We start from the raw sequence: 26,522 nt of genomic DNA on the forward strand, positions 1-26,522 counted from the left end.
GTCATCTCGAACATGTCGAAGTCGAAATTAACTTAGAATATCCCAGGAGAGGAGTGTTGGAAATGTATTTAACATCACCAGCCGGTAAATAATGGATAGATAGTAGATGGTAGTTGGATGAGATTCCAAGATTTAGTGAAAAGTTAAATTTGTTTGCTATTGTAGTTAAAAATTCAGTCAACATATAAGAATTAGACAACAAAAAACCTTTTAAATATTTGGAAAGCCAGGAAAAAATTTGCACTCGGTCAAAAATTTTCATTAGACATATGCACATCAAATTATCAGATATTTTATAAAGAGTTTAATAATTTGTGACAATTTTTTTGGGTCTCGTGCCAAGGTTTTTAATTTTAAAGTTTACCTATTTGAATGATAAAAAAACATTCGGTTCGTACTTAATCACGAGACGTTTTTGCAAAAGGCACATCTAGCCGTTTTGAAGGAATGGTCATGCAGTTTTTGAGAGAATGGATCATTTACAGATAATTTCGTTGTTCTGAAAATTTTCAAAGTTAAATTTTCGAATTGTTTTATAATTTTCAAAAAAAAAAGAAAAATTTGAAAAATATCATTTTTTCTTGAAAAATCTACTTTTTTACAAAATATCAAAATTTTCAACAAAATATATTTTCAAATTGTCAAAAAATAAACTTTTTTTTCAAAAACTCAAAAAAAATTTAAACATTTAACAATTGACTAAATTTTAAAAAAAAATCAAATTTTTAAACATTTTATGATTTTCAAGAAAAAATCAAAATTTTGATAAAATTTAAAAAATATCAAACTTTCTTGATTTGTTTTTACAAAAAAATCAGATTAAGTATAAATTTTTTTCAATGAAATAGACTATTTTCAAAAATTTTCTATTTTTCAGCAAATAAAAATAAACATTTCATTCAGTATATCAACATTTTTGGAATAATCCATTTTTTACAAAAAAAAAACAGAATATTTCGAATTGTTTTGAAATTTTCAAAAGTAATTAAATTTTCAATGAAATCGCATATTTTTAAGAATTTCCAAATTCTCAAAATAAAAAAACGATTTTAATCAATATATAAAACATTTTTGAAAAATCCATTTTTTTTGCATAAAATTCAGAAAATTTCCAAATTTTATAAAAACAAAAAAAACAATTTCAAAAACAGCAAAAAATTCGAAACATCAAAAGATTGACTAAATTTTGAAAACCATTTCATAATTTTGAAGAAAAAATCTAAATTTGAACAAATTTGAAAAATCACCAAATTTTTTGAAAAATCAATTTCTCAACAACATCGAATGTTTTCAAAAATTTCCAAATTCTCAAAAAATAAAGAACACATTTAAAAAAAAATCTAATTTTCTAAACATTTTATAGTTTTCAAAAACAATCAAAATTTTGAGAAATATCAAGATTTTTTGAATAATCTATTTTTTACAAAAAAGTTCAGAATATTTCGAAATTTTCTCGATATTTCAAAAACTACAGAAATTTCTATAAAATGGAAATTTTCAAAAGTTTCTAAATTCTCAAAAAAATAGAAAAAAACGTTTCTTTTTCAAATACTCCAAACAATTTTGAACATTTAATTTTGAGAAAAAGATCTAATTTTTTAAACATTTCATAATGTTAAAAAAAACAGAATTTTGAAAAATGTTACAAAACACCAAAAATTCTTGAAAAAACGATTTTCACAAAAAAATCTGAATATTTTCAGGAATTTCCAAATTCTCAAAAATAAAAAAAACGATTTTTTTTCGAAAACTTCAAAAATATAAACATTTTAAGAATTGACTAAATTTTGAAAAAAGATCTTGTTTTTTAAACATTTCATAATTTTCAAAAAAAAATCTGAATTTGGTAGAAAAAAAGAACAAATTTCTTGTAAACTTCGTCGCCCAATTTAAACTCTTATATAAATTTACAGTTTGCTCTTATTCAATTTATTCATTTATTAATATTACTTTAATAATTATTAAATAACTTTGATTTCTCGAATGATAATTAAGGTACGGAAAGTTCCAGCAATTTGCTTTGAGGCACTACTTAAATTTATCTGAAATTCAACAGATTATTTTAGATAACTACCATAAAAGCTTATTCTTGGTTAGGGTAAAAAAGACCAACTGAACCTTCACACTGGTGTAAAAATTAAAAAAAAAATAGTAAATTTTGACTTTTTATTTATTGTTTTTTTTATTTTTTTATATTATGTTTATGTATTTTATTATTTTAGGTACAAAGGTCCAGGTTTTGGGAACCAGAAAATTAGACGATTCAAGAAAGGGTTTTAAAAACTGGAAAATCATGTCTGTTGCTTCTTGGGGCGAAGATCCAAGGGGTATATGGATTTTGCATATAGCAGACATGGTAAATAAATAAATAAATAAATAAATATATATATATATATACATATGAATTTATTATATATCTTTTACCCAGGTTGGTGAAAAGTCTTACAAAGGAAAAATCCGCCAATGCAAATTGCATCTGCACGGAACCTCCAAAAAACCCGAATATCTCAAAAACGGTTCCAGAAAATATAATAATTTTTACAACAGGAGAACTTCGACGATTTTTGACGTCGAAACTAATTATATTTACGACGAAGAAGATGATATTTTGGGAAAAATTAAGGACACAAAAATCAATGTACGATCTGGCGAAAATTATATGGACGACTATGGTAGTTATAGAAATAATCAGAATAAAAAAAGAATTGATGGTTTTGGATTTTTTAGAACAAAGATGATGGGTTTTGAGACACCTAACTATCCTGCAGAATATTAAAAAAAATGTTTAAAGTTTTATGATTTTTTTTTCAAGTTTTTAAGTCTAATTTCATTTTTAGCAACTACAAAAATTACTCAGTACTCTCTCTTTGTTAATTTATTTCTTTATACAAATAGCAGATTTAAAAAAAATGGTTAAGGTTTTATGTTTTGTCCAAAATAAATTTGTTTCTGGCGAAAATTATATGGACGACTATAGTAGTTATAGAAATAATCAAAATAAAAAAAGAATGGACGGTTTTGGATTTTTTAGAACAAAGGTAATGAACTTTACCTTATTATCCTGCAGAATATTAAAGAAAATTGGTTAAAGTTTATAATTTTATTTTAAATTGTCCAGGATCCTTTTGAGTAATTTTATTTTTGGCAATTGCAAAAATTAATGAGATTTTTCTATAAGTTTTGCCCAATGATGACACATGCTTGATGTCGAAACGTATGAATAATTTTTTTTTATTTTACCATATAATTTACAACTGTCTTTGAACCACATCTAGTAAATTTAAATATAATATAATTAAATTACATATGACAAATAAATTGATAATAGTACAAGTAGCCAGTGTTACTTCTACTTCAAATACAAAATACATTTATTTGGGTTTTTTTACAAAGAAAAAAAATAGAGTAAATAAAAATATGTATATGAATAGATTTGAATAGCTAATTTATTTATTTTATTAGAATTAAATTATATCCATCAAAAATTATGTTTGTAGACCAAAATCAGATACATATGTATTATCAACACCTACTATTTATTAGTATGTATTTATATTTTCCTTACAATTTTTTAATATGTATTTTATATTTATATTTTCCTTACAATTTTATTAACATGTATTTTATATTTATATTTTCCTTACAATTTTATTAATATGTATTTTATATTTATATTTTCCTTACAATTTTATTAATATGTATTTTATATTTATATTTTCCTTACAATTTTATTAATATGTATTTTATATTTATATTTTCCTTACAATTTTATTAATATGTATTTTATATTTATATTTTCCTTACAATTTTATTAATATGTATTTTATATTTATATTTTCATTACAATTTTACTAATATGTATTTACATTTATATTTATATTTATATTTTAATTTATATTTATATTTTGCATTTATATTTATATTTATATTTACATTAATTTTTATATTTATATTTACATTAATTTTTATATTTATATTTATATTTGTGTATAAAATAAATGACTTTAATATTCATTATACAAATTCATTATACAAAACAAGTACAAAATTGTTTTATTTATTATTACAAGTCTCCATTTATTATGATTTTCTTTGACCAATGTATTTCATTTACATTAATTATGATTTTGATATTTTAGAATTATGTGTCTTTTATAAAATTGAAATGTTTTCTAATAATAAAGTACTCCATTGATTTGAAATAAAGACAATAATAGCACTTTACAATAATAAAAACACTTGAATTGATGCTGTTAAAATGCACCATCATACATTTCACGTTTGATTTGCACGATAGTTGACAGTGATTGTTTTGTATGGATGAAGTTAAAGCCATATTTTCACTTTATAAATAAATGAAATAATTTATGTAGAAATAAATAAATATATATATATATATATATATATATATATATATATGTATATATATATCCAGTTTCCAGAAACAAATTTTGATATGCGCAATTTTCCGGATATACAGATTATAAAATGTTCTTCACGTACTTTGGGAACGATCAATTTTCTGGACATACAAATTTCAGAATAAGCAGACTTATAAATTTTGAGAATGTGCAAATTACAATATGTAGAATTTTTGGAATGTACAATTTTCTGAACATAAAAATTTTGTTATCCACAATTTTTCGGATATACAAATTTTGGAATGCGCAATTTTGGGACTTGCAAGTTTTAAAATGGGTAAATTTCCAGGCGCATGAATTTTAGAACATGTAAATTTCCAAAATGTACTGTTTTCGTAATAGACAATCATCTGGTACAAATTTCTAAAACGTTAAAATTGTGGCACGTTCAAACAACTTGCGAATGCACAATTTTTTAGAGATGCAAATTGTAGAATTGGTAAAATGTACCGGTATGTAATATTTTTTGGATAGGGAAAATTCTGTGCGAACAAATTTTGCTTTAAAAAAATTCCAGATGACCACATTTTTGTATCTGGAATTTTTCAGACGACCACATTTTGAGATAGACAATTTTTCCAAACAATAACATTCTCGGATGAATAATTTTCCAGACAATTATATTTAGGCAGACAATACTTGTGGGATAAGCAAATTTCCAAAAGACGACATTCTGGGATAAGCTAGTTTTTCAGGCTCCCACATTTTGGAATATTTCAGACAACTAGATTTTAGAATAGTCAATTTTCTAGACGATCACATTCTGGGATAGGAAAAATTCTGGGCGCAATCATTTTGGTATAAGAAAATTTGCAGGGGACAATTTTTAAAATAAGCAATTTTTGAGACGACCAGATTTTGGGATAGGTTATTTTCCAGAACACGACATTTTGTGAAAGAAATTTTTTTAGAAGACCACATCTCGAGATAAAAATTTTTTTGAACCACCTTTTGGAATAAGCAAATTGCTAGACGGCTACATTTTGGTATAGTGAATTTTTTGCATAACTACATTTTGCGATACTTTTCTAGACGACGACATTTTGGGATAAGAAATTTTCCAAAAGACCACATTTTGAACCAAACAATTTATTTTTAATAGCCATATTTTGGAATATGGCAATTTTTTAGACGACCACATTTTGGGATAAGCAATTTTCCAGACGACCACATTTTGGAATAGAAAATTTTCCAGACAATACGTTTTTGGAAGTCAATTTACCAGAAGACCACATTTTCGCGTAAGCAAATCGCCAGGCGACGACATTTTGGTAAATGCAATTTTACCAGTTTTTGCGATAGGCTATTTTCCAAGCAACCACATTTCGGGATAGGCAATTTTCAGGTGACAACATTACGAGATAGGCAACTTTTCAGATCACTATATTTTGGGATAGAAAAATTTACAGATAACTACATTTTGAGAAAAACAATTTTTCAAACAACCACATTTTAGGGATAGGCAATTTTTAGAGAACCACATTATGAGATAAGCAATTTTTCAAATGATCAAATTTTAGTATAGACAATTTTCCAGACGACCACTTTTTTGATAGATTATTTTCCAAACAACCACAATTTGGGATAGGAAATTCTCAGAGAACCACATTATGAGATTGGAAATTTTCCAGAAAACTACATTTTGGAATGAAAATTTTTAAAAAACACAACATTTTGCGATAGGCAATTTTCAAAATAACCACATTTTGAGTTAGGCAATTTTCCAAACAACCAAATTTTGGTATACGCAATTTTCAGAGAACAGCATTATGGGATAGGCAATTTTTCAAATGACCACATTTTGCGATAGTCAATTTTCCAGACGACTACATTTTGGGATATATAATTTTTCAGACTACTGCATTTTGAAAGAAAAAATTTTACATACGACCACTTTTTAACTTCCCGTAGGGTAAGTTATAGTAATCGCAAAAAAAATCGAAAATGAAAATTTTTATATATCTTTACGTTTCAGAGGTTTCTGAACATTTTGGCATACCTTAGAAAAAATGGATGTATGTGTGTGTGTGTGTGTGTGTGTGTATGTGTGTGTGTGTGTGTGTATGTATGTATGTATGTGTGTGTATGTATGTGCGGATACAAATTTTCGTCGACGATTTCGGGAACACGGATCAACCGATTTGAATAAATCAAAAAACATTCGATTCGTATTGATAAGGAGACGTGCTGATTAGTTTTTGGCGAAGGCAGGTCTAGCCGTTCCGAAGATACGGGGCAAAAAGTGCCGAAAACGGTAATTCAGTTTTTGAGAGAACGGAGCGTCCGATTTGAATAATTCAAAAAACATTTCACTTGTATTGACAAGGTTAAGAATCGATAAAATTTTCATGAAGGTAGCTCTAGCGGTTTCGGAGATATGGAGGAAAAAGTAAAAAAATGAGCCATTTGGCGGTCAAAAATGATCGTTAGACATATGCTCATCAAATTATCAGATATTTTATAGAGATTTTAACAATAAGTATACATTTTGTTAACATTCCTATGGGTTCCGTACCAATGCTTATGCGTTAGACAGCGACGCGGCGCTTACGCGCTTTATATTTTGCCCCTATGCAATTGAAGCAGTACGATTGCTTTGAAAAGAAAGCTCAGATCTTCCACAATATGTCAAAATAAAAAAAAAAATTTTTTCAAAAAAAAAACAAAAAAAATTAAAAAAAATTTTTTTAAAAAAAAATTTTTTTCAAAAAAAAGTAATTTTTTGTCCAATTTATAGTTTCTTAAAAATCGTATTTTTTTGAAGTAAATTTTTTTTAAAAATGTCAATCGTTTTTTAAAAAAATAATAGTTTTTGGTACGAGAAGTTCCAGCAATTTGCCTTAAGGCACGATGCCTTAATTGCCTTAAGACAGAATTCCACTTACAGCTAGTTATTGACTAATTTCCAAACAACCACATTTTGGGATAAGCAATTTTTAGACGACCACATTATGGGATAGGCAATATATCTTTCTTCGAGTATTAAACTTACAAATTGTGAGATAGTAGAATATTGAAACGTACACATTTTATGATTTGAAATTTTTTTGACATGAATTCATGATTACCAATTGAAAGTGTTGGAATAATAAGATTTTCGAACTTACAATTGTTGGGTTAAGTAAATTTTAGAAGTTTATACTTCCTAATTTACAAATTTCAATATGTGAAAATATTTGGGAAACGTAAATTTTTGGATGTACTAATTTAAGAATATATAAATCTCTACATGTGCAAATTTTGGAACGCAAAAATGTTTGGACTTGCAATTATTAAGACGTTCAAACTTCAAGAGATTGAAATATTTCACAAAAAATTAAGAAAGAAATAATACTTAGCATAATTTTAATTAATTATTTGCTTATTATTTAAAATAAGGTGAAGGTAATATAACTAAAAATTTCACAAGTATAAACAAATGAAAACTACTGGGGTTAATTTTAAATTATTTGAAATTTGAAATTTTGCATACAATTCCTTTTGCAAAATCATTAAATCTGGCAACGATGCATGAAGTACATACGTTTCGAAACTTCACTTAACGGTGTCATCAGGTATAAAGAAATAAAAAGGAAATCAGTTTTGGCATTTCCATGGAATGATAAACAACAAATCATCACAAATCTATCAAATAATTAAAAAGTTTGTACTTAAAGTTGAATACAACTCATGTAAAATTCATCCGAATTAAATACAGTATTTCCAAAATAATCATCTGATCCTTTCAAAACTGAAACTGCAATATCATCCCAATACAAACATAATTTCATTGATAAAACATTATTCATATAATTCATAGTTTGTTTATAAATTTAACAATCATATAACTATATACATAAAATAGTTACTACAAGTTTCCAAACCCATTTCCTCACCCATTTAATCCATTATTAATAACCAACTATGATAATAGTGTAGTTAGTAGTGTGATAGTTGCTTTAGAAACAATCTCTATTGTATTTCCAAAGTGGTTTCTCTCTATTTTGTATTCAATTATGAATTGTGAACTCCGTTTTGGATTTTGATTAGTCAGAGTGCAAAATGCAGTTTGTGACAATTGTGCTGTTTATTTGTGCTGCTGCAGCAGGATGTCATGCTGCTCCAGGTAAGGGATAAAAGACACAGAAATTTATTTAAAAAAAAAAAAAAACTAGCTGTAAGTGGAATTCTGTCTTAAGGCAATTAGGGCATCGTGCCTTAAGGCAAATTGCTGGAACTTCCCGTACCAAAAATTATTATTTTTTTTAAAAACGATTAACATTTTTGAAAAAAATTTACTTCGAAAAAATAAGATTTTTGAGAAACTATAAATTGGACAAAAAATTACTTTTTTTTGAAAAAAAAAAATTTTTTTTTTAAATTTTTTTTAAAAAAAAAAATTTTTTTAATTTTTTTTTTTTTGAAAAAAAATGTTTTCTTTATTTTGACATATTTTGGAAGATCTGAACTTGTTTTTCAAAGCAATCGTACTGCTTTAACTGCATAGAGACAAAATATAAAGCGCGTAAGCGCGGCGTCGCTGTCTAACGGGTAAACATTGGTACGGAACCCATAGAAAAATAAACAAAATTTAAACTTATTGTTAAAATCTCTATAAAATATCTGAAAATTTGATGTGCATATGTCTAATGATCATTTTTGACCGCCAAATGGCATTTTTTTTTACTTTTTTTGTTAGATCTCCGAAACCGCTAGACATGCCTTTATGAAAATTTGATCAATTCTTTATCTTGTCAATACAAGTAAAATGTTTTTTGAATTATTAAAATCGGACGCTCCGTTCTCTTAAAACCTGAGTTACCGTTTTCGGCACTTTTTGCCCCGTATCTCCGGAACGGCTAGACCTGCCTTCGCCAAAAACTAATCAGCACGTCTCCTTATCAATACGAATCGAATGTTTTTTGATTTATTCAAATCGGTTGATCCGTGTTCCCGAAATCGTCGACGAAAATTTGTATCCGCACATACATACACACACATACATACATACATACACACACACACACACACATACACACACACACACACACACACACATACATCCATTTTTTCTAAGGTATGCCAAAATGTTCAGAAACCTCTGAAACGTAAAGATATATAAAAATTTTCATTTTCGATTTTTTTGCGATTACTATAACTTACCCTACGGGAAGTTAAAAATTCGTGATGTATTTAGAGAAGTTTTGGTCAATTGAAGTCTATTTTTTTGTCAATCAAAACTTGATGCAAGTTTTATAATACAAAATTGTTGAGTATATAAAAAACAAAGAATTAAACTTAAATACAAAAATATAAATGTAAATAATAAACAGAATATTAACAAAATAAAATTAAAAAAATATTGAAATAATAATCTTAACATCAACTATGGCTGGAACTGAGCATTGAAGTCTAAAAGTGAATAAAAAAATCGATAAATTTATCTAATTGATAACTCAATATAAAATATTAAATAAAATTGTAATTTAAAGAACGGTAGTTGAATGATATTTTTGTAAAAAAAAAAAACAAATAAGTCTTGTTTAAATGTAATACTTAATTAAAAAAATTTTAGTGGCCAAAGTAAATTTTCCAGAATTTTTAACATTTTTAGTGAATTTGTATATTTCCAAGCATTTTAAGACATTTGCTTGTTTTTTAGGTGTCCTATGATATTATTTTGGTTCATTAATATTATTTTTAGCCAAATGCATCATGTTAATTAAAATTACAAAATTTAGTTTTAATTATAATTAATATAAATTATCTGTACTGATTGTGAGTAAAATATGAAAGTTATTCAACCGGCGATATGAAAATAATTTATTTTGCTTTACAAAGTTTCCGATTTAATTAGAGTTTCATTAAAACATAATTATATATATATACATATATATATATATATATATATATATATATATATATTTGATATAATTTGTGCTCGTTATTTCAGATATTCATAATTGCAATTTCATCCAATTAAAAATCTAATTATATAAAATTGATAGAAAATCAATAAACCTACATATATATCAAAGCAACTTTTGTTGTTAAATTGAAGTTAAAATATTTATGTTAATAAAAAATATTTTTCTATTTAACTGTATCAGCTTAAAAAAAGTAATTTAAATAAAATACAATAAAATCCTCTTAAAATGATTTTCCAGGAACAGTATTAAAAGCGAGCTAAAATATAATTCAGTAAGATTTTAATAAAGCTACTTTTTTCCTAAGAAATGGCTTTGAAATTAATATTTTCTTATCACCGACAAAGAAATTTTAATTTAATTTCATTAAACTCATATTTAATATCATCTTTGTAAAAAATAGTACAAAGTGTAATTAAATATTTAATAAAATATAATTTAACATGGAGACCAAATTTTGAGTCAAACTCTTTTTATTTGTTTATAATATATAATTATATATTTTTTTTAATTTCGTGCAATTGATGAATAATTATAATATATATGTGTGAAAGGTTTAAGACTAAATGCAAGAAAATCAAGTAAATATATATTAAATATTATAAAAAATGTTTATGCCAAAAAATTTGTACAAGGTCATATAAGTTTGGTAAATTATTTGTTGAATTTATTAGTGCCTATGAACATATAAGTTTGTTTTTTTATAGAAGTTGTTAAATTAATTTATTAGCAAGTGAATTCTAGTATTTAATAACAAAGATATATTTGTTTAATTTTTTTTTTATCTGGTTTTATAAATGTATTTTATACATTTAATTTAAAAATGCAGAATTATCGATTTTTTCTCAATTATATAATCCCAAAGTTTGTTAGTCTGAAAAATTGCTTAATCCAAAAAGTAAATATCTTTTAATTATCCTGTTTCAAAATTTTGAAGAAGTAAAAATGTTTATTCGAAAATTTCTAATTGCTAAAAATTGCCTATCTCAAAAGTAAAAAACCAAAAAATTGGCTATCCCAAAATTTTAAACTTCAAAAATTGTCTATCTCAAATTGTAGTTAATTTTTCGGATCAAATTTTGTTTTAGACATTTTTTCTACTTTAAATTTTGGGATAGCCAAGTTTTTAGTAATCAAATTTTTCGTGTCACCAATTTTTTGGATATCAAATTTAGTTTTAGACATTTTTTCTACTTCAAATTTTGGCATAGCCAATTTTTTGGTCTTTGACTTTCGGAATAGACAATTTTTTGAGTCTCAAATTTTTGGTGTGACATATTTTTTGGATGTCAAATTTAGTTTTGGTTTGGTAAATTTTTTGGACTTCCAATTTTGATATAGGCATTTTTGTACTTTTTTGGGATAGCCAATTCGTTGGCCTTCTATACTTTTGGGATAGGTAATTTTTATAAATCAAAAATTTTGAGATATTTTTTGGCCATCAAATTTTAGAATAAACATTTTTTGTTATTCCAAATGTTAAAATTGGACAATCAACAAACTTTAAAATAGAAAATTTTCAGGATTTATAAATTTTGGAATACGAAATTTTTGATAAATTTTGGGCATTCCAAAAGTAATTCAAAAGTTAATATAAATTTATAGAAAAAATATATACATAAATACCCATGTATCATGTGTTATTTTAACTTTTTTCATTTCATATTCAATTTATTGTATTTTTTTAGTATTATTTTTTTTTGCACATATCAATTTTGCAAATAAGAAATTAAAGTCTTGATTAACAATAATAAATTATAACAAATAAAAAGTATCAATTGTTGCTTAATACTTTGAGAATTTCTTCGGAACTAAAAATTTGAGAAAGGCAATGGATCGCAAATTTTGGTGTGACCAAATTTTTGGACATCAAATGTGATTTAGGCATTTTTGTACCTCAAAATTTGGGATAGGGAATTTTTAGAATTTAAAATTTTGAGGTAGCTTATATTTTGGTTTTCTACTTTTGGCATAGGCAATTTTAAAAAATTAAAAATTTTGGTATAAGCAATTTTTAGTACATCAAATTTTGATTTAGGCATATTTTGTACCTCAAAATTTGTTTTAGGCGAATTTTAGAATTTAAAATTTTGGGATAGCCACTTCTTTGATCTTTTACTTTTAGGATAGACAATTCTAGAAATTAGAAAATTTTGAACACCAAATTTTGATTTGGACATTTTTGTAATTTAAAATTTTGGTATGACAAACCAAATTTTGAAATAAACAATTTTTGTTATTCAAAATTTTGAAATAGAACAATTGTAATACTTCGAGTTTTAGGGTAGGCAAATTTCCAGACCCACAAACTTTGGCATAAAAAACTTTCAGTACTTTAAATAAATTAATGAAGAAAATACTAAACATTTATATATTTATTCTATAGTCGACACGAGGCTTTAGATACATAATTGACCACTTCAAGAACAATAACACCATCAATAACATCATCAATTGACCTTTAGAATTGATCATACTTGAAATAGTGTCAAGTGCACATTGACAAATATGAAATGACATCAACAATATACTTTGAACCAATAAAAATAAAGGTTGAGCACACCCGGTAATAGAAATAATTACTAACTAATTTCCTTAATAATAAGTTAATTATAAAAAATACAATTTTGGAATAATTGAAACTTCCTTATGTTTCAAGTCATTCTGAGTCGTTGGCATAAAACTTAAACATCAAAATAATGTTTATAATTGATACACATTTTGATTATTTTTATCATAAAAAAATCGATCAAAATAATTAAAGAGTGAGCGCATCTGGTAATAGAAATGATTACTAACAAATTTCCTTAATAGTAAGTTAATAAACAATTTTGGATTAATTAAAAATTTCCCATACGTTTCAAGTCATTTTAAATTTTAAAATTTAAAACTTTTCCTTATGCTTCAAGTCATTCTGAATCGTTTGGCATAAACTTTTAAATATAACAGGATACCTTACATACATATAATTATATAATATTAATAATAATTTCGGATTTAGCCAATTCAAATTTTGTTAATATTTCATATTTCCTTCGTAAATATTCAGAGCATCTTCTCTCCCATAAATATTCGTTAAAATTCTTTCAAAAGCCTTCGATTGACGTAATTTATAACCTCATCGATTTCCCTAATGTCTGCAAAAAACTCTTTTTATGTAATTAATCAAAAGTGACGTCTTTATGCAAAAGGCGAAGACAGAAAATCGAGAAAAAACGATGAAAAATCGCTTTTGGAAAAGCAATTTTTATGGAAAATTATAAAGAATAAATATTATTATATATTCAGTAAAACAGTTTTAGTACTAAGATCGATTTATTTGAACAAACATTTGATTTTTAGACTATCAAATTAATTTCAGGTTTATTGTTAATGTAATATTAAGACTATAAATTGTGGCTTGAAATATCTGAAGGATATTTTTTTGTAAAATGTAAATTAGGAGTGTCTGGAAACATTGGCAATTTATACTTCTCAAACTTCTTAACTGTCAAATTTATTAAAATTTTTTAAAAATTTCTAGTTCTAATTTGAACTTAGATTTTTAATATAGCCTATAACCTAAGTTGGATGTAAATGAACACATTGAGCAAAACAAATTTAAAATCGGTTCAGTAGTTTAGGAGTACATTGCGGTCAAACATCGTGATATATATATATATATATATATATATATATATATATATCTTAAATATGGAAATGAAGCTCGATATTATGTTAGGTATGCTAAAACTTAAAAACGGCTGAACCGGTTTGGCCACTTTTAGTCTTGAAAAATTCGTGCTAATCAGTAGGTTGTCGGAAAGGTGAGACATTATTTCAAAATCGCGAAAAAACTTTACATTTTTAATTTGAAATTTTTTGTAAAAGCGTAATTTAAATAAAACAATGGACGGTGACTAATACGTCAATGTCAAACGTTTTAATTTCCTAACTGGAATTTTTTTATATTTAGTTCCATTTTTTCACATTTTTCACGATGAATTTGTTTTTATTTTAAGCTAATTTTGTATTAGATTTTATTTCAATTGTAAGATTCTTTCCAAAAAAATAATTTTATAATTGGAAGTTTTGAGCATTAAGTAGAATTTAAATTGTTTTCTTATTTAATTTAAGATTTATGAATTTTATTCATTCTTAAGAATTTTTATCTTCGATTAATATGGATGGTTTATTTGATTTTCTTTGAATGTCACGTTCAAAAATATGGAAATTAAAAATCAAAATTTTTAAACTAACTACTAATTTAAACTTGCAGATCGTGTCATGTACATAATATTTTTTCAAGACACTATTATGTTTTTTAAATTGCTTAAATAAAAAAAATACTTCAATTATTATAAGATAGTACTAAAACAAATGAAAAAACTTGTACGAGATTATGCAATAAAATATCGCCGGTAAAGTTGTTTTATCTATTAGGTTGCTCTTTAATTTACTTGTCAGTAGAGTCATATTTTTATTTTGTAAAAGGCTCTTCAATTTTCTTGTCAATAGAATCCTATATTCATCTTTTAGCTAGTTCCTTAATTTGCTTGTCAGTAGAGTCCTATCTTTATCTTTTAGATAGCTCTTTAATTTACTTGTCAGTAGAGTCCTATTTTAATATTTTAGATAGCTCTTTAAGTTGCTTGTCAGTAGAGTCCCATATTTATCTTCTAGATGGCTCTTTAAATGCGTTGTCAGTAGAGTCTTATCTTTATCTTCTAGAATCCAGATGGTTTTTTAATTTGCTTGTGAGTAGAGTCCTATCTTCATCTTCTAGATAGCTCTATAATTTGCTTGTCAGTAGAGTCCTGTCTTTATTTCATATATTTAATGTTTGGTTGTAAGTAGAGTTTTCATTCTTACGATTTTTTTTAAATTTGAGCTAGATTCTTATAAGCACTTTGAATCTTACTGAATTTTTAACAGATTTTTTCTTCGATTCTTATTAGATCTGAATCTGGATCATTATTAGATTATAGCTTGATTATAATGGAAATCTAAAATTAAATTCTAAAAAATATTGTTACTAGATTCTAACTTGCATCTAACTTAGCCAGATTTTTATATTATATATTATAGAGTTTTTGGTAGATTTTAAAAGATTTTTATTTAGATTTTAGTTAGGTTTTTGCTTTGGATTGCATTCCAGATACCATGTTTTCTATAAAGAGTGTATAAGACTTGCAGTTTGATTGTATTGATAAAATATAGTCAAACTGATGGGATTTATTGTTTTGATAATACCTCATTGTATATAGTATTCAAACAACACTTAATCCTTATACACTTAAAGTATTAATATTTTTGATTTTCTAGAAATTGTTTAGAATATACCTTAACTCAGCAAAACAACGTTTGCCGGGTCAGCTAGTATATATATATATATATATACATATATACATACATATATATTACTTATTACTTTGCGAAACAGTTAAGAATCAAGATTGGACGTGGAGTAAGTACACTTTGCGAACAAACTTTAATATCAGGACGCCAAAGACAAATATCGCGGATTCCCATGAGATTCTCATAAGAATCCGAGAGCAATGAGCAAAACGTGGAGCAGTTTATTAAATGCCTTCCACCATTTTATCGGCAAACGCCTCCAAAGTTACGAACAAAGTTGAAAACACCTGGGTAATGGATATATATATATATATATATATATATATATATATATATATATATATATATATAATGGAGCTCGATATTATGTTAGGTATGCTAAAATTCGAAAGCGGCTGAACCGATTTGGCCACTTTTAGTCTTTGGATTGTTTGGGGTGATTTAGAGGTTGTGGGGAAGGTGAGAGTTTAGTTCAAAATCGCGTGAAAACTTTACATTTTTATTTTAAATTGTATATATAAAAATAAAGCTCGATATTACATTAAGTATGCTAAAATTTGAAAACGGCTGAACCGATTTGGCCACGTTTAGTCTTGAAATATTTTTGCTGATCTAGAAAATGTGGGGAAGGTGAGAATTTATTTCAACAGCTTTACATTTTGAGTTCAAATTTGTTTGTGTGGCTCATACGTCAAATCTCAAATGGTTTTGGCAGATTATGTTCAATTGAATTGAATAGGATATTTTAGGTAGAAAATATTTAATTGTAGGAAAAAATTATATATATATATATATATAATTGTAGTAAGTAGTTTATTTGTACACAAGAACATTGTTAATTCAAGACTTTTTTTAAATGTTTATACAAAAATACACTTTTTTTTGCAAATCAATTTTTTTTCAAACTTTGTTACTGCAACTTATTTTTTAAATTCCATACAATTTCTTTTTTGTTGCCACAAATTTCAAATTCAAATTATTCTAATTCTTTTTTCCTCGATTCATAGTAAATTTTAAACCAGATCACTTGCTTTCTCAAAATTGATCATTCTAAATTTTTTCCCAGATATCTTTCTGTTTTTTTAGGATATATTAACAGATTTTCAACCTTAGTTCATTGCTTCCACAAAACTGATTATTCTATATTTTTTCCAAGATTCTTTTTTGTTTTTCTAGAAATTATTAACAGATTTTCTGCCCAAATTTATTGCATTCACAAAATTGTACATTCTAAATTTTTTCCAGGATTCCTCCCTATTTTTCCTTTTTTTTGTTTCCTAAAGCTTTTTCCTGAACTTTTTTTGTTTTCTAAAAATTATTAAGACATTTTCTGTCCAAGTTTATTGCTTCCACAAAATTAATTATTCTATTTTTATTTCTTAGAACCTTTCCTGTTTTTTCTTGAAATTATTAACAGATTTTCTATCTAGCTGTCTAGGTTATTGCTTCCATAAAATTAATCATTCTAAATTTTTTACAAGATTTAATTCTTTCTTTTAAAAAATCATTACCAGATTATTTGTCCAGTGCTTGATCCAGTCCACAAAATTAATGATTCTATTTTTTTCCCAGGATCCTTTTTTGTTTTCTAGAAAGTACTAAAAAATTTTCTGTCCAGATTTATTGCTCTTACAAAATTGATCATACTAATCTTTTTCTTGGATGCTTTCTGTTTTCTGGATTATTAACAAATTTTCTGTCCCTTCTGGGTCATTGCCACAAAATTGATCTTTTTAATTTCTTTCCTGGATTCCTTTCTGTTTTCTAGAAACACATTTTCTGTTTAAGTTTATTACTTCCACAAAATGGATCTTTTTAATTTCTTTACTGGATTTCCTTCTGTTTTTATATTTATTAACAGATTTACTGTTCATCCAAGATTCATTGCTTCTACAAAATTGATAATCCTAATTTTTATTTCAAAATTCTTTTTTGTTTTCTAGCAATTATAACTAGATTTTTTGTCCAAGTTCATTCACAAAATTAATCAATCTTGAATTTTTCCTGCATTTCTTTCTGTTTCCTAGGAATTTTCAACAGATGTTCTATTCATCTATGTGTATTGCTTCCACAAAATCATTCTAAACTGTTTCCTGAATTCTTTTCTGTTTTTCTAGTAACTAACAGATTTTCTGTCCATCCAGGTTCATTCACAAAATCAATTGTGTTAAATTTGTTTCGAGGACATCTTTCTGTTTTATAGATATTATTAGCAAATTTTCTGTTCAGGTTCTTTGTTTTCACAAAATTGATGATTGTAATTTATTTCTTGGATTTTTTCTGTTTTTTTTTTTACAGAAATTACTACCAGATTTTCTGTCTAGATTTATTGCTACCACAATATTGATCATTCTAAATATTTTTCCTGAATTCCTTTTTGTTTTCTAGCAATTATTACTAGATTTGTTGCCCCAGTTCATTCACAAAATTTATCATTCTAGTTATGCTCCTGGATTCCTTTTGTGTTTTGTAGAAAGTATCAACGATTTTCTGTTCAGTTTTATTGCCTTCGCAAAATTAATCATTCTAAATTTTAACCAGAACTCTTTTCTATTTTCTAGGAATTAATAACAGACTTTCTGTCTATCCAGGTTCATTGCTTCCCTAAAATTATTTATTCTAATTTTGTTTCAAGATTCTCTTTTGTTTTCTAGGAACAACTAACAGATTTTCTCTGGAAGTTTAATGCTTCCACAGAATTTATCATTCTAAAATTTTTTCAGGATTCCTTTCAGATTCTTAGAAATAAAAGATTTTTTGCGCTTTGCTTCCAAAATATTAAAAAGTCTAATTTTTGCAGGATTCCTAACAGACTTCCTATCCAACTTCAACATCTTCAATAACCACACCAGCAACCAAATCTCTAGCATCTCCGAAGACATTCAACCATTCGCAAAATGCAGCATACAACTCAAAGACTTCACCTACAAACAACCAGTATTTCTTCAAGGCGGAAAAATCTGGCGACAAACTGCTCCGACACTAAACTTTACTGGCAAAATCACTTTGGCATGTCCTGGAGGCACTAATATCCTCACAACCACCGAAGGTAATAAATAAAAACACCAGAAACCAAGTGCATTATAAACCTTAAGTAATTTTTTGTCTTAAAACCAGAACCATTTGTCCTTTTTAGATCAGATTTCCCAGGCGTCTTGTTCTGGTGCAAAATTAAGGTACTCTGGCCAAACTTTTGCACCAGGTGATGTAACTTGCAAAACTTCGGTTACTGGTGATGTGCAGACAACAAGACAAACTTGTGCAGGTGGTAAAGGTACATGGTCAATTGTGGGTTTTGATTTGAGAAATGGCAGTTTTGTAGAACTTTACAAAGTTTGTTACAACCAGAGTACTGGTGATGCCGTCTACTCGCACCACAAGTTGGCAGGGAAAAGCATCGGATGTAAGTAAAAAAAAAGTGCGCAAGATTGAAGTAAAACATATTTGCTTCTGTACAAAGTAGCAAATTTAAGTTAAGTAAAAATAAATACATCATATAACCATTTTGAATAATGTTTATTAGTAATATGGTAACACTCGTGATGCACACATTTATTAGTGTCGTCAATCACTATACACATTTATATAATAATAAATTATAACATATATATTCATGATTGCATTAAAAATATGTATAATATTTACGAACAATGATGTTATCAAAATCATACTTGAAATATGACATGATCAGTTTAAAGTAATTGCTGATTAATAAGTTCTATAATATTCGTTCACGCAGTGGATTATGTTAAACAACGCCTAAACAAACATTGTTTTCGTAACTTCAGTCATCATGTAATAATTGTGTTTGAAGAACTCCATGTAATTAAAATTATCATACATTCATTTACTGTTCGTATTTTTTTACGATATAATCTCATTCCTTGAACAGCTGTAATATCTGTCTTGTCTAAAAAATTGAAGCCATACTTTTATATTTGTTTTATTTATCAAGCCCTGCACATAGCGTGATCTATGAATCATTTGCTTTTTTATGTGAACGTTAATGCAATGATCATCATCAATATTACGAGGTAATAAATTAACCATATTATTAATGTCAACAGGCACATTTATAATTTGTCCTAATATTCCAAATCGTCTAATTTGCATGAAACACAACCTAGGTGAAATTAATCTTTCAGATACAGTATCTAGTTTAGGTAGATAATTTAGTATAGGTGGAAATACAAACTCGTTAAATTTACACAAAATGGGAATTTTACCCAAATTTAATGCCTTTCGACAAGTTTGACATCTAACCTGATTATTTGAATCAGAAAACCATTAATAAGAATTTGTTTTTGAGCATCTTTTAATATTTTTAAGTCACTTTGAAACCAAAGTCTGTCAAACACAAAGCATACATAGCCAAAGCTATCATTTGTAAATTGTTTTTCAAACAATTTTAGTGCATTCCTAAACAAATGGAATTTTTCATATGGAAGTTGAAATACTTTATTTGACTCTTGCAAAAGATCAGTTCTTGTCACATTATATACAGAATCATCAATTTGCAATTGACTTGATGTAGTTGTATCAGAAAAAGTAACAGTAGTACTTTAATCTAAAAAGATAACAGAATAATATGTTTAAATGTGAATAGTTGAAGCGAAAAAAGATTCTTACTTACGTCAATCGTGTTGACATTAATATCTAAATTGATACCTATCTCAAGATTTTCTAATAAATTGGCAGTAATCAATTATTTTCCTGCAGATGTTTTGTTTGACGATGTAATCTTGATCTTTCAGAGTTTGTAAGAGGCTTTGTACCTGCACGAACATTTATAATTACTGTTATAATAAATTAAAATTAGTCTCCATAGCCATCATAAAGAAGGAACATGTAAAGTTACGTTAAATTTTCAATGAAGAAATATTGTTCCCACAATTTCACTCATGTAATTGTGTTTGTAGAACTTCATTATTGACTGCTTGTTTGTTCAAATATTTAAATATTTTTATAAAAATATTTTCCATTTTAGTAATAACCTCGAAGGTATATAGTAACCTCGAAAAACTCGAATAATACAAATTACTTCAATAAACTTACATTTCTTACGTAGCGCAGTTTTTTCCTTAGTTTCATGCTTTATTTGCGCTCATTTGCACTACAATTAATCATTTATGGGGGACGGAATAAAACATTCTTCCGATCCTGACATTTTTATTATTTCACAATTTATACTACTATATATTTAACCTTAAAAAGTTTTGACATAATATCGGAAATTTGAACAATATGGTTCATGCTTTCGGTGACGTACGCACGTATGACTGCGTACTAAACTGACATTTGTTAGAAGTTTGCGCCCCATGGGTTTTTCATTATTTGCACTGCAATTTTTTATGGGGGACGGGATAAAATATTCTTCCGATGACCAATCAGAATCGACCCGTATAGAAATCATATCATCAAGAGCGAATGACTCTCACTTCACGTTGGCGTAACAATTTCCGTTGCACCCATGTCGCGCCTAAAGAAGTTTTACTTAAAAAATTTAAGTGCTTTTTCAAGGGAACTAATGATTCTTTTATCTTATCCAGTTAAGCAGATTGAGCCAAATCGTCCATCCTTCAAGTCAGCAGGATCAGCTCCTGGTGTTTCACCAGCAGTCGCATACAAAGGCAACGAGCAACTCGAGATGTTCAGCAAACTTCTCGGAAAACGCCAAGCCAAAAAGTTTATAGAGTTGGACAAAAATAAAATTCTGGCACGAGGGCACTTGGCACCTGATGGAGACTTTTCTTTGGTGCCTCACCAATTTGCAACATACTTCTACATCAACGTTTGCCCACAATGGCAAGTCGTCAACGCCGGCAACTGGTTGAAAGTCGAAACAATGGTAAGTTGACACTAACCGGCTTTTTGACAAAAATGATAGAATCCAAAAACCGGTTTTTTAGTGAAAAAAGTCGGTTTTCACTGTATAAATCGAAAATGACAAATATAGCCAAATATAAAAGATAGATGAAAGCGTTCTGATTCTTTTAATCATATCGTTTCAATAGCATTTGATATTTTATCAGTCTGCAATGGTTCCCAGAAAGGTTTTGTATATATTAATTTAGATTTTTATACCAGTGTATATATTAGTTTAAATCAGTGTGACTTCTTCTTGAAGAAGTAACTTCCTCTACTCAAACTTAAAAAAAAGAGTTTTAAAACCTAGAAGCCACAAATTAAAGAACAAAAAACTCAAAATTATTATATCAGGCTTATATCAGATTTTAAATACTTTAAAAAATTATGAATATTTTATCTGGTTTTCATACGATTCGGTTAACATCCCAGCCATCATTTAATAAACTAGTTGGTTTGGTATTTAGCCTTGAGGCAAGTTACATGAACTTTCCGAAATGTGTAAAAAATTGACTTAATCAACAAAAATGTGTAAATAATATACTTCATTAATCCTACTTTAAAAAAAAACGATAATAATTTTAGCAAACTTTGACGAATTTTTAAAATTAAACTACTTGTCGTGAGGCCGTAATATTAAAGTAAGTTCTATAAGACCATGATATATATCGCCAAAAAAATTTCCATGAAAATCAGCTTAATTTTTTTTCAACAGTTAATTACAAGAAAACGGCTCGGTAGATTTTTACCTAAAATTAATCAGTACCATTCCCAACTAATATCTTTCGAACAATTTTTGATTTTTTAAAATCGGTTCGGTAGGATGAGCTTAAATGTGGACGAAAAGTTTAACACTTTTTTTCAAATTACAAAGAAACGGCTTGGCAGATCGTTGCACAAAACTGACAAACGATAGTCCTTACCGAAATACATCAAATGGCTTTTAAATTTCTAAAATCGGTTCAGGCGTTTTTGAGACAACGTCGATCAAAAGTCTAATTTTGACAAATGCCAAAAAAAACATACTGATTTTTGCAAACTTTGACGAATTTTTAAAGCTGAACCAGTTGTCGTAGGGCCGTAATATTTTAGTATGACCTAGAAAACTATGGTATCTATCGTCAAAAAAATAATCATAAAAATCGTCGAAATTTTTTTTTTTTAAACTTTATTACAAGAAAACGGCCCGGCCGATCTTTACCAAAAACTAATCAGCACGATTCCCAACCAATATCTATCGAACGGTTTTTAAATTTTCAGAATCGATTCAGAATTGCGGGCTAAAACGTGGACAAAAAATTTTTCACTTTTGTGCAATTTACAAAGAAACGGCCCGGTCGATCGCCGCACAAAACTCAGAGACGATAGTCCTCATCGAGATACATCGAATGGCTTTTAAATTTTTGAAATCGGTCTAACCGTTTTGGAGAAAACGTCGATTTACGGCAAAAAATCTGTTCACATACACACACACACACATACTTTTTCCAAATGTTGGTCTCATTCGATTCAGAATGGCTTGAAACGTCGAGAAAACATAAAATTAGCGATTCGGATTTTTTGATGAAAACATAAACTTCTCCTTCGGGAAGTTAAAAATAAAGTTTTAAATTTTTTATAATATTGAAAATTTGTTGATAACTATTTTGGTTAAAAAAATCGTTTTTCATTGAATCTTAATTTTTTTAAATTATTGTTTTTTACGTTTCGGCTAACATCCTAGCCATCATTCAATTGAAAATTAAGTTTGATAAATCTGTATAATATAGTAAATTTGTTGGTAACTATTTTCTTTAAAACATTAATTTTCTGTCAGGTCTCTTTTTTCAGATATGAATGTCTAAATAAAAAAATAAAGTTTGATAATCATTTATATTATAGTCAAATTGTTGGCAACTATTTTGGTTCAAAAAAATTCTGTCTGGTCTTTTTTTCAAATTATGAATGTTTTATGTGATTTCCATACGTTTTGACTAATATCCCAGCCATCATTAAATAAAAAAATAAAGTTTGATAATCATTTATATTATAGTGAAATTGTTGGCAACTATTTTGGTTAAAAAAAATTCTGTCTGGTCTCTTTTTTGTTTCAAATTATGAATGTTTTATGAAATTTCCATACGTTTCGGCTAACATCCCAGCCATCATTGAATAAAAAAATAAAGTTTGATAATCATTTATATTATAGTCAAATTGTTGGCAACTATTTTGGTTAAAAAAAATTCTGTCTGGTCTCTTTTTTGTTTCAAATTATGAATGTTTTATGAAATTTCCATACGTTTCGGCTAACATCCCAGCCATCATTGAATAAAAAAATAAAGTTTGATAATCATTTATATTATAGTCAAATTGTTGGCAACTATTTTGGTTAAAAAAATTTCTGTCTGGTCTCTTTTTTGTTTCAAATTATGAATGTTTTATGTGATTTCCATACGTTTCGGCTAACATCCCAGCCACCATTTAATGAAAAATAGTTTTATTTCCTTCTATATTATTGTAAATTTTTTAACAACTGTTCTGGTTAAAATATTGTTTTTTTCATAAATATCTTTTTCAAAATTATGAATGTTTTATTGGTCATCCATACGTTTCGACTAAAATCCTAGCCATCATTCAATATAAAATAAAGTTTTGAATCCTTTCATATTATAGTAAATTTGGTTAAAAATAAATTTTCTGTCAGACCTCAAAATCAACCTCAAAAATTAATTTTTCGTCAGGTCTCCTTTTCAAAATTATGAATATTTTATTTATAAAACCGACTTTTTTCACTAAAAAACCGGTTTCAAATTCCATAATTTTCGTCAAAAAACCGGTTTTTAAAACCGTTTTTTTCAAAATCATATTTTATTAAACAAAAAACAATTAGAATGTTTAGAATTAATTAAAAATGCTCGGAACAGGCAATACCCGAGTTTAGCTTAATTGTTTTTAAAACTAAAATTGATATTAACAAGTATTTATCAACATCTATTTTTTTTTTAAATTTAATAAATTTTTTTTATTTAAAAATATTTTCATTCTTATATGTGAAAATGATGCATGAATAACGAATAATTATCTTCAAAGTTATTTTTTTTTTAAAGTCAATTCTTTTATTTTATTACAATTTGTATAAATTTTGTCAGTGCAAAATCTTCTACTATTCAATAATTATGTATATATAAAAAGATGCAAAAACATTTATCATTTTAATGTTAAAATACAACTAGAATTTAAAATAAACCAAAACTTATGTTATAATAATAAGAGAGGAATGAATAAAATCCATCTGAATTAAATTTTCTAAATTATTAGTACTATATAAAAGATAAGTAGATAGGTAAACAATTTCTGTCGTTTGTGTCACAATATCACAACTAACTAACAAACTACGTGTACTCATTAAAAAGTGTGTAAAACTTTTGTATAAAACATTTGTATGCAATTTACCATTATATACTTTATAATGAAACAGTAAAATTACACATTCAAATTCAAAGGAACTAAATTTTAGCACCATTCTCCATTTCTAAATCTAATATTTATAATAAAAAATACTACCTAAACATGAAATTAAAATACTTAAGTAATAATTATTCACGCACAATGATATGTAAATTAGTTTTGATGTTTTAACTGTGCGTGTGGTCAATTGAAATAGTTGGTCCTTAATTTTCATATAATAAACCGTCGAGTCTTTCCATTTTGGATTAAATTTGACAATTTATATGAGATTCTATATCACAGCCTCTCTGGGAAGCAATTTTTTTTAACTAAATTAGGACCAAAATAAAAATAAAAATATTATACTAATAATAATTGAGAATTCTTTCATATCCAATTTAAAATCTAATAAGTACAAATATATAAAATATTTTGCCATTTTTATTTAATCAAGATAAACTATTATTTTTTAGTTCTACTAATTAAAATTAAAATAATTCTGTTTACTATCTATAAAATTGAACAATAAATAAATTCAGTCAAATACTGCTCTAAATTACACTAAATTTGCGGATAAATTACAGAATGTTCGAGCAAAAATTAATTTTCTATATAAAATTCGAAAAGCGGTTTTTTAGTAAAATTAAATTTTGAAAACCGGTTTTCTGAAATGTCGGTTTTTGTATAAACCATAGTGCAAACCACCAACAAGTGATAAATCTGTTTGGTAATATATTATATATATATATATATATATATATATATATATATATATATATATATATATATATATGATATACAGTTTTCAGGGCAATACATCAATTAAAAAGTTTTTATGACTTTAAAACATTTTTATTTTTTCCATACGTTTCGACACATTGTTTTGTGTCATCTTCAGTGGACTCTAGATTGAAAGAACAGATAGAAATTATTAAATAAATATATATATATATATATATATATATATATATATATTTAATTTCAAGAATTATTACAACTCTTAAATTATTAACATCTAGTAATATTGATAAATAATTACTTAAATTTAAATAAATAAATAAAAGTGCAAAGGATAAAATTTACATGAAGATAATATCCGTAATATGATTTGATATAAAATATAAGCAAATAATAATAAAAATAATATGAATGGTAATATGAATCTTTTTTTTAGGTAAGACAGTTATCTGTATCTCGTCAAGACGATTTCGAAGTCTACACAGGAACTTACGACATTTTATCCTTGCCAGACCAAAACAATAACCACCAACCCCTATTTTTGACAGAAAACCAAAAAATTTCAGTTCCCAAATATTTGTGGAAAGTCGTCTATAACAAAAGGCGTCAAGAAGGCATTGCTTTGGTAACTTTGAATAATCCTTATGAAGAAACCAAGCCTGATTATTTGTGCAAGAATATTTGCGAGGATAATAATTGGATCCACGATGGTTTCGAAAATTTGGACAAAGGTTTCACTTATTGTTGTGATGTAAATGATTTGAGGAGGAAAGTTGACACTGTTCCTTCTTTGGGTGTCAAAAAAGTGTTGAAGTTTGAGAAAAAATAA

The 26,522-nt window shown here is 26.5% G+C and overlaps 1 protein-coding gene across 1 annotated transcript; it reads left to right on the top strand.

The window, feature by feature from the left end:
- Window positions 1-8,416: 8,416 nt before the first annotated feature.
- LOC113367648 lies at window positions 8,417-26,522 on the top strand. The gene is made up of 5 exons (XM_026609236.1): window positions 8,417-8,526; window positions 18,465-18,713; window positions 18,801-19,067; window positions 21,214-21,512; window positions 26,130-26,522. Exons 1-5 carry the CDS (start codon window positions 8,463-8,465, stop codon window positions 26,520-26,522), a joined length of 1,272 nt encoding a protein of 423 aa, XP_026465021.1. The 5' UTR covers window positions 8,417-8,462.

Source organism: Ctenocephalides felis, unplaced genomic scaffold, assembly GCF_003426905.1.
Source record: "Ctenocephalides felis isolate EL2017-DRISC unplaced genomic scaffold, ASM342690v1 CF-g0.4_SCAFFOLD_01170, whole genome shotgun sequence".
Taxonomy (NCBI): Eukaryota; Metazoa; Arthropoda; class Insecta; order Siphonaptera; family Pulicidae; genus Ctenocephalides; species Ctenocephalides felis.

Coding starts and splice junctions, on each gene's coding strand:
- LOC113367648 (XM_026609236.1), top strand. CDS start 8,463: ATGCAGTTTGTGACAATTGTGCTGTTTATTTGTGCTGCTGCAGCAGGA. Junction 8,527..18,464: donor AGGATGTCATGCTGCTCCAG/GTAAGGGATAAA, acceptor TAATTTTTGCAG/GATTCCTAACAGACTTCCTA. Junction 21,513..26,129: donor GGTTGAAAGTCGAAACAATG/GTAAGTTGACAC, acceptor TCTTTTTTTTAG/GTAAGACAGTTATCTGTATC.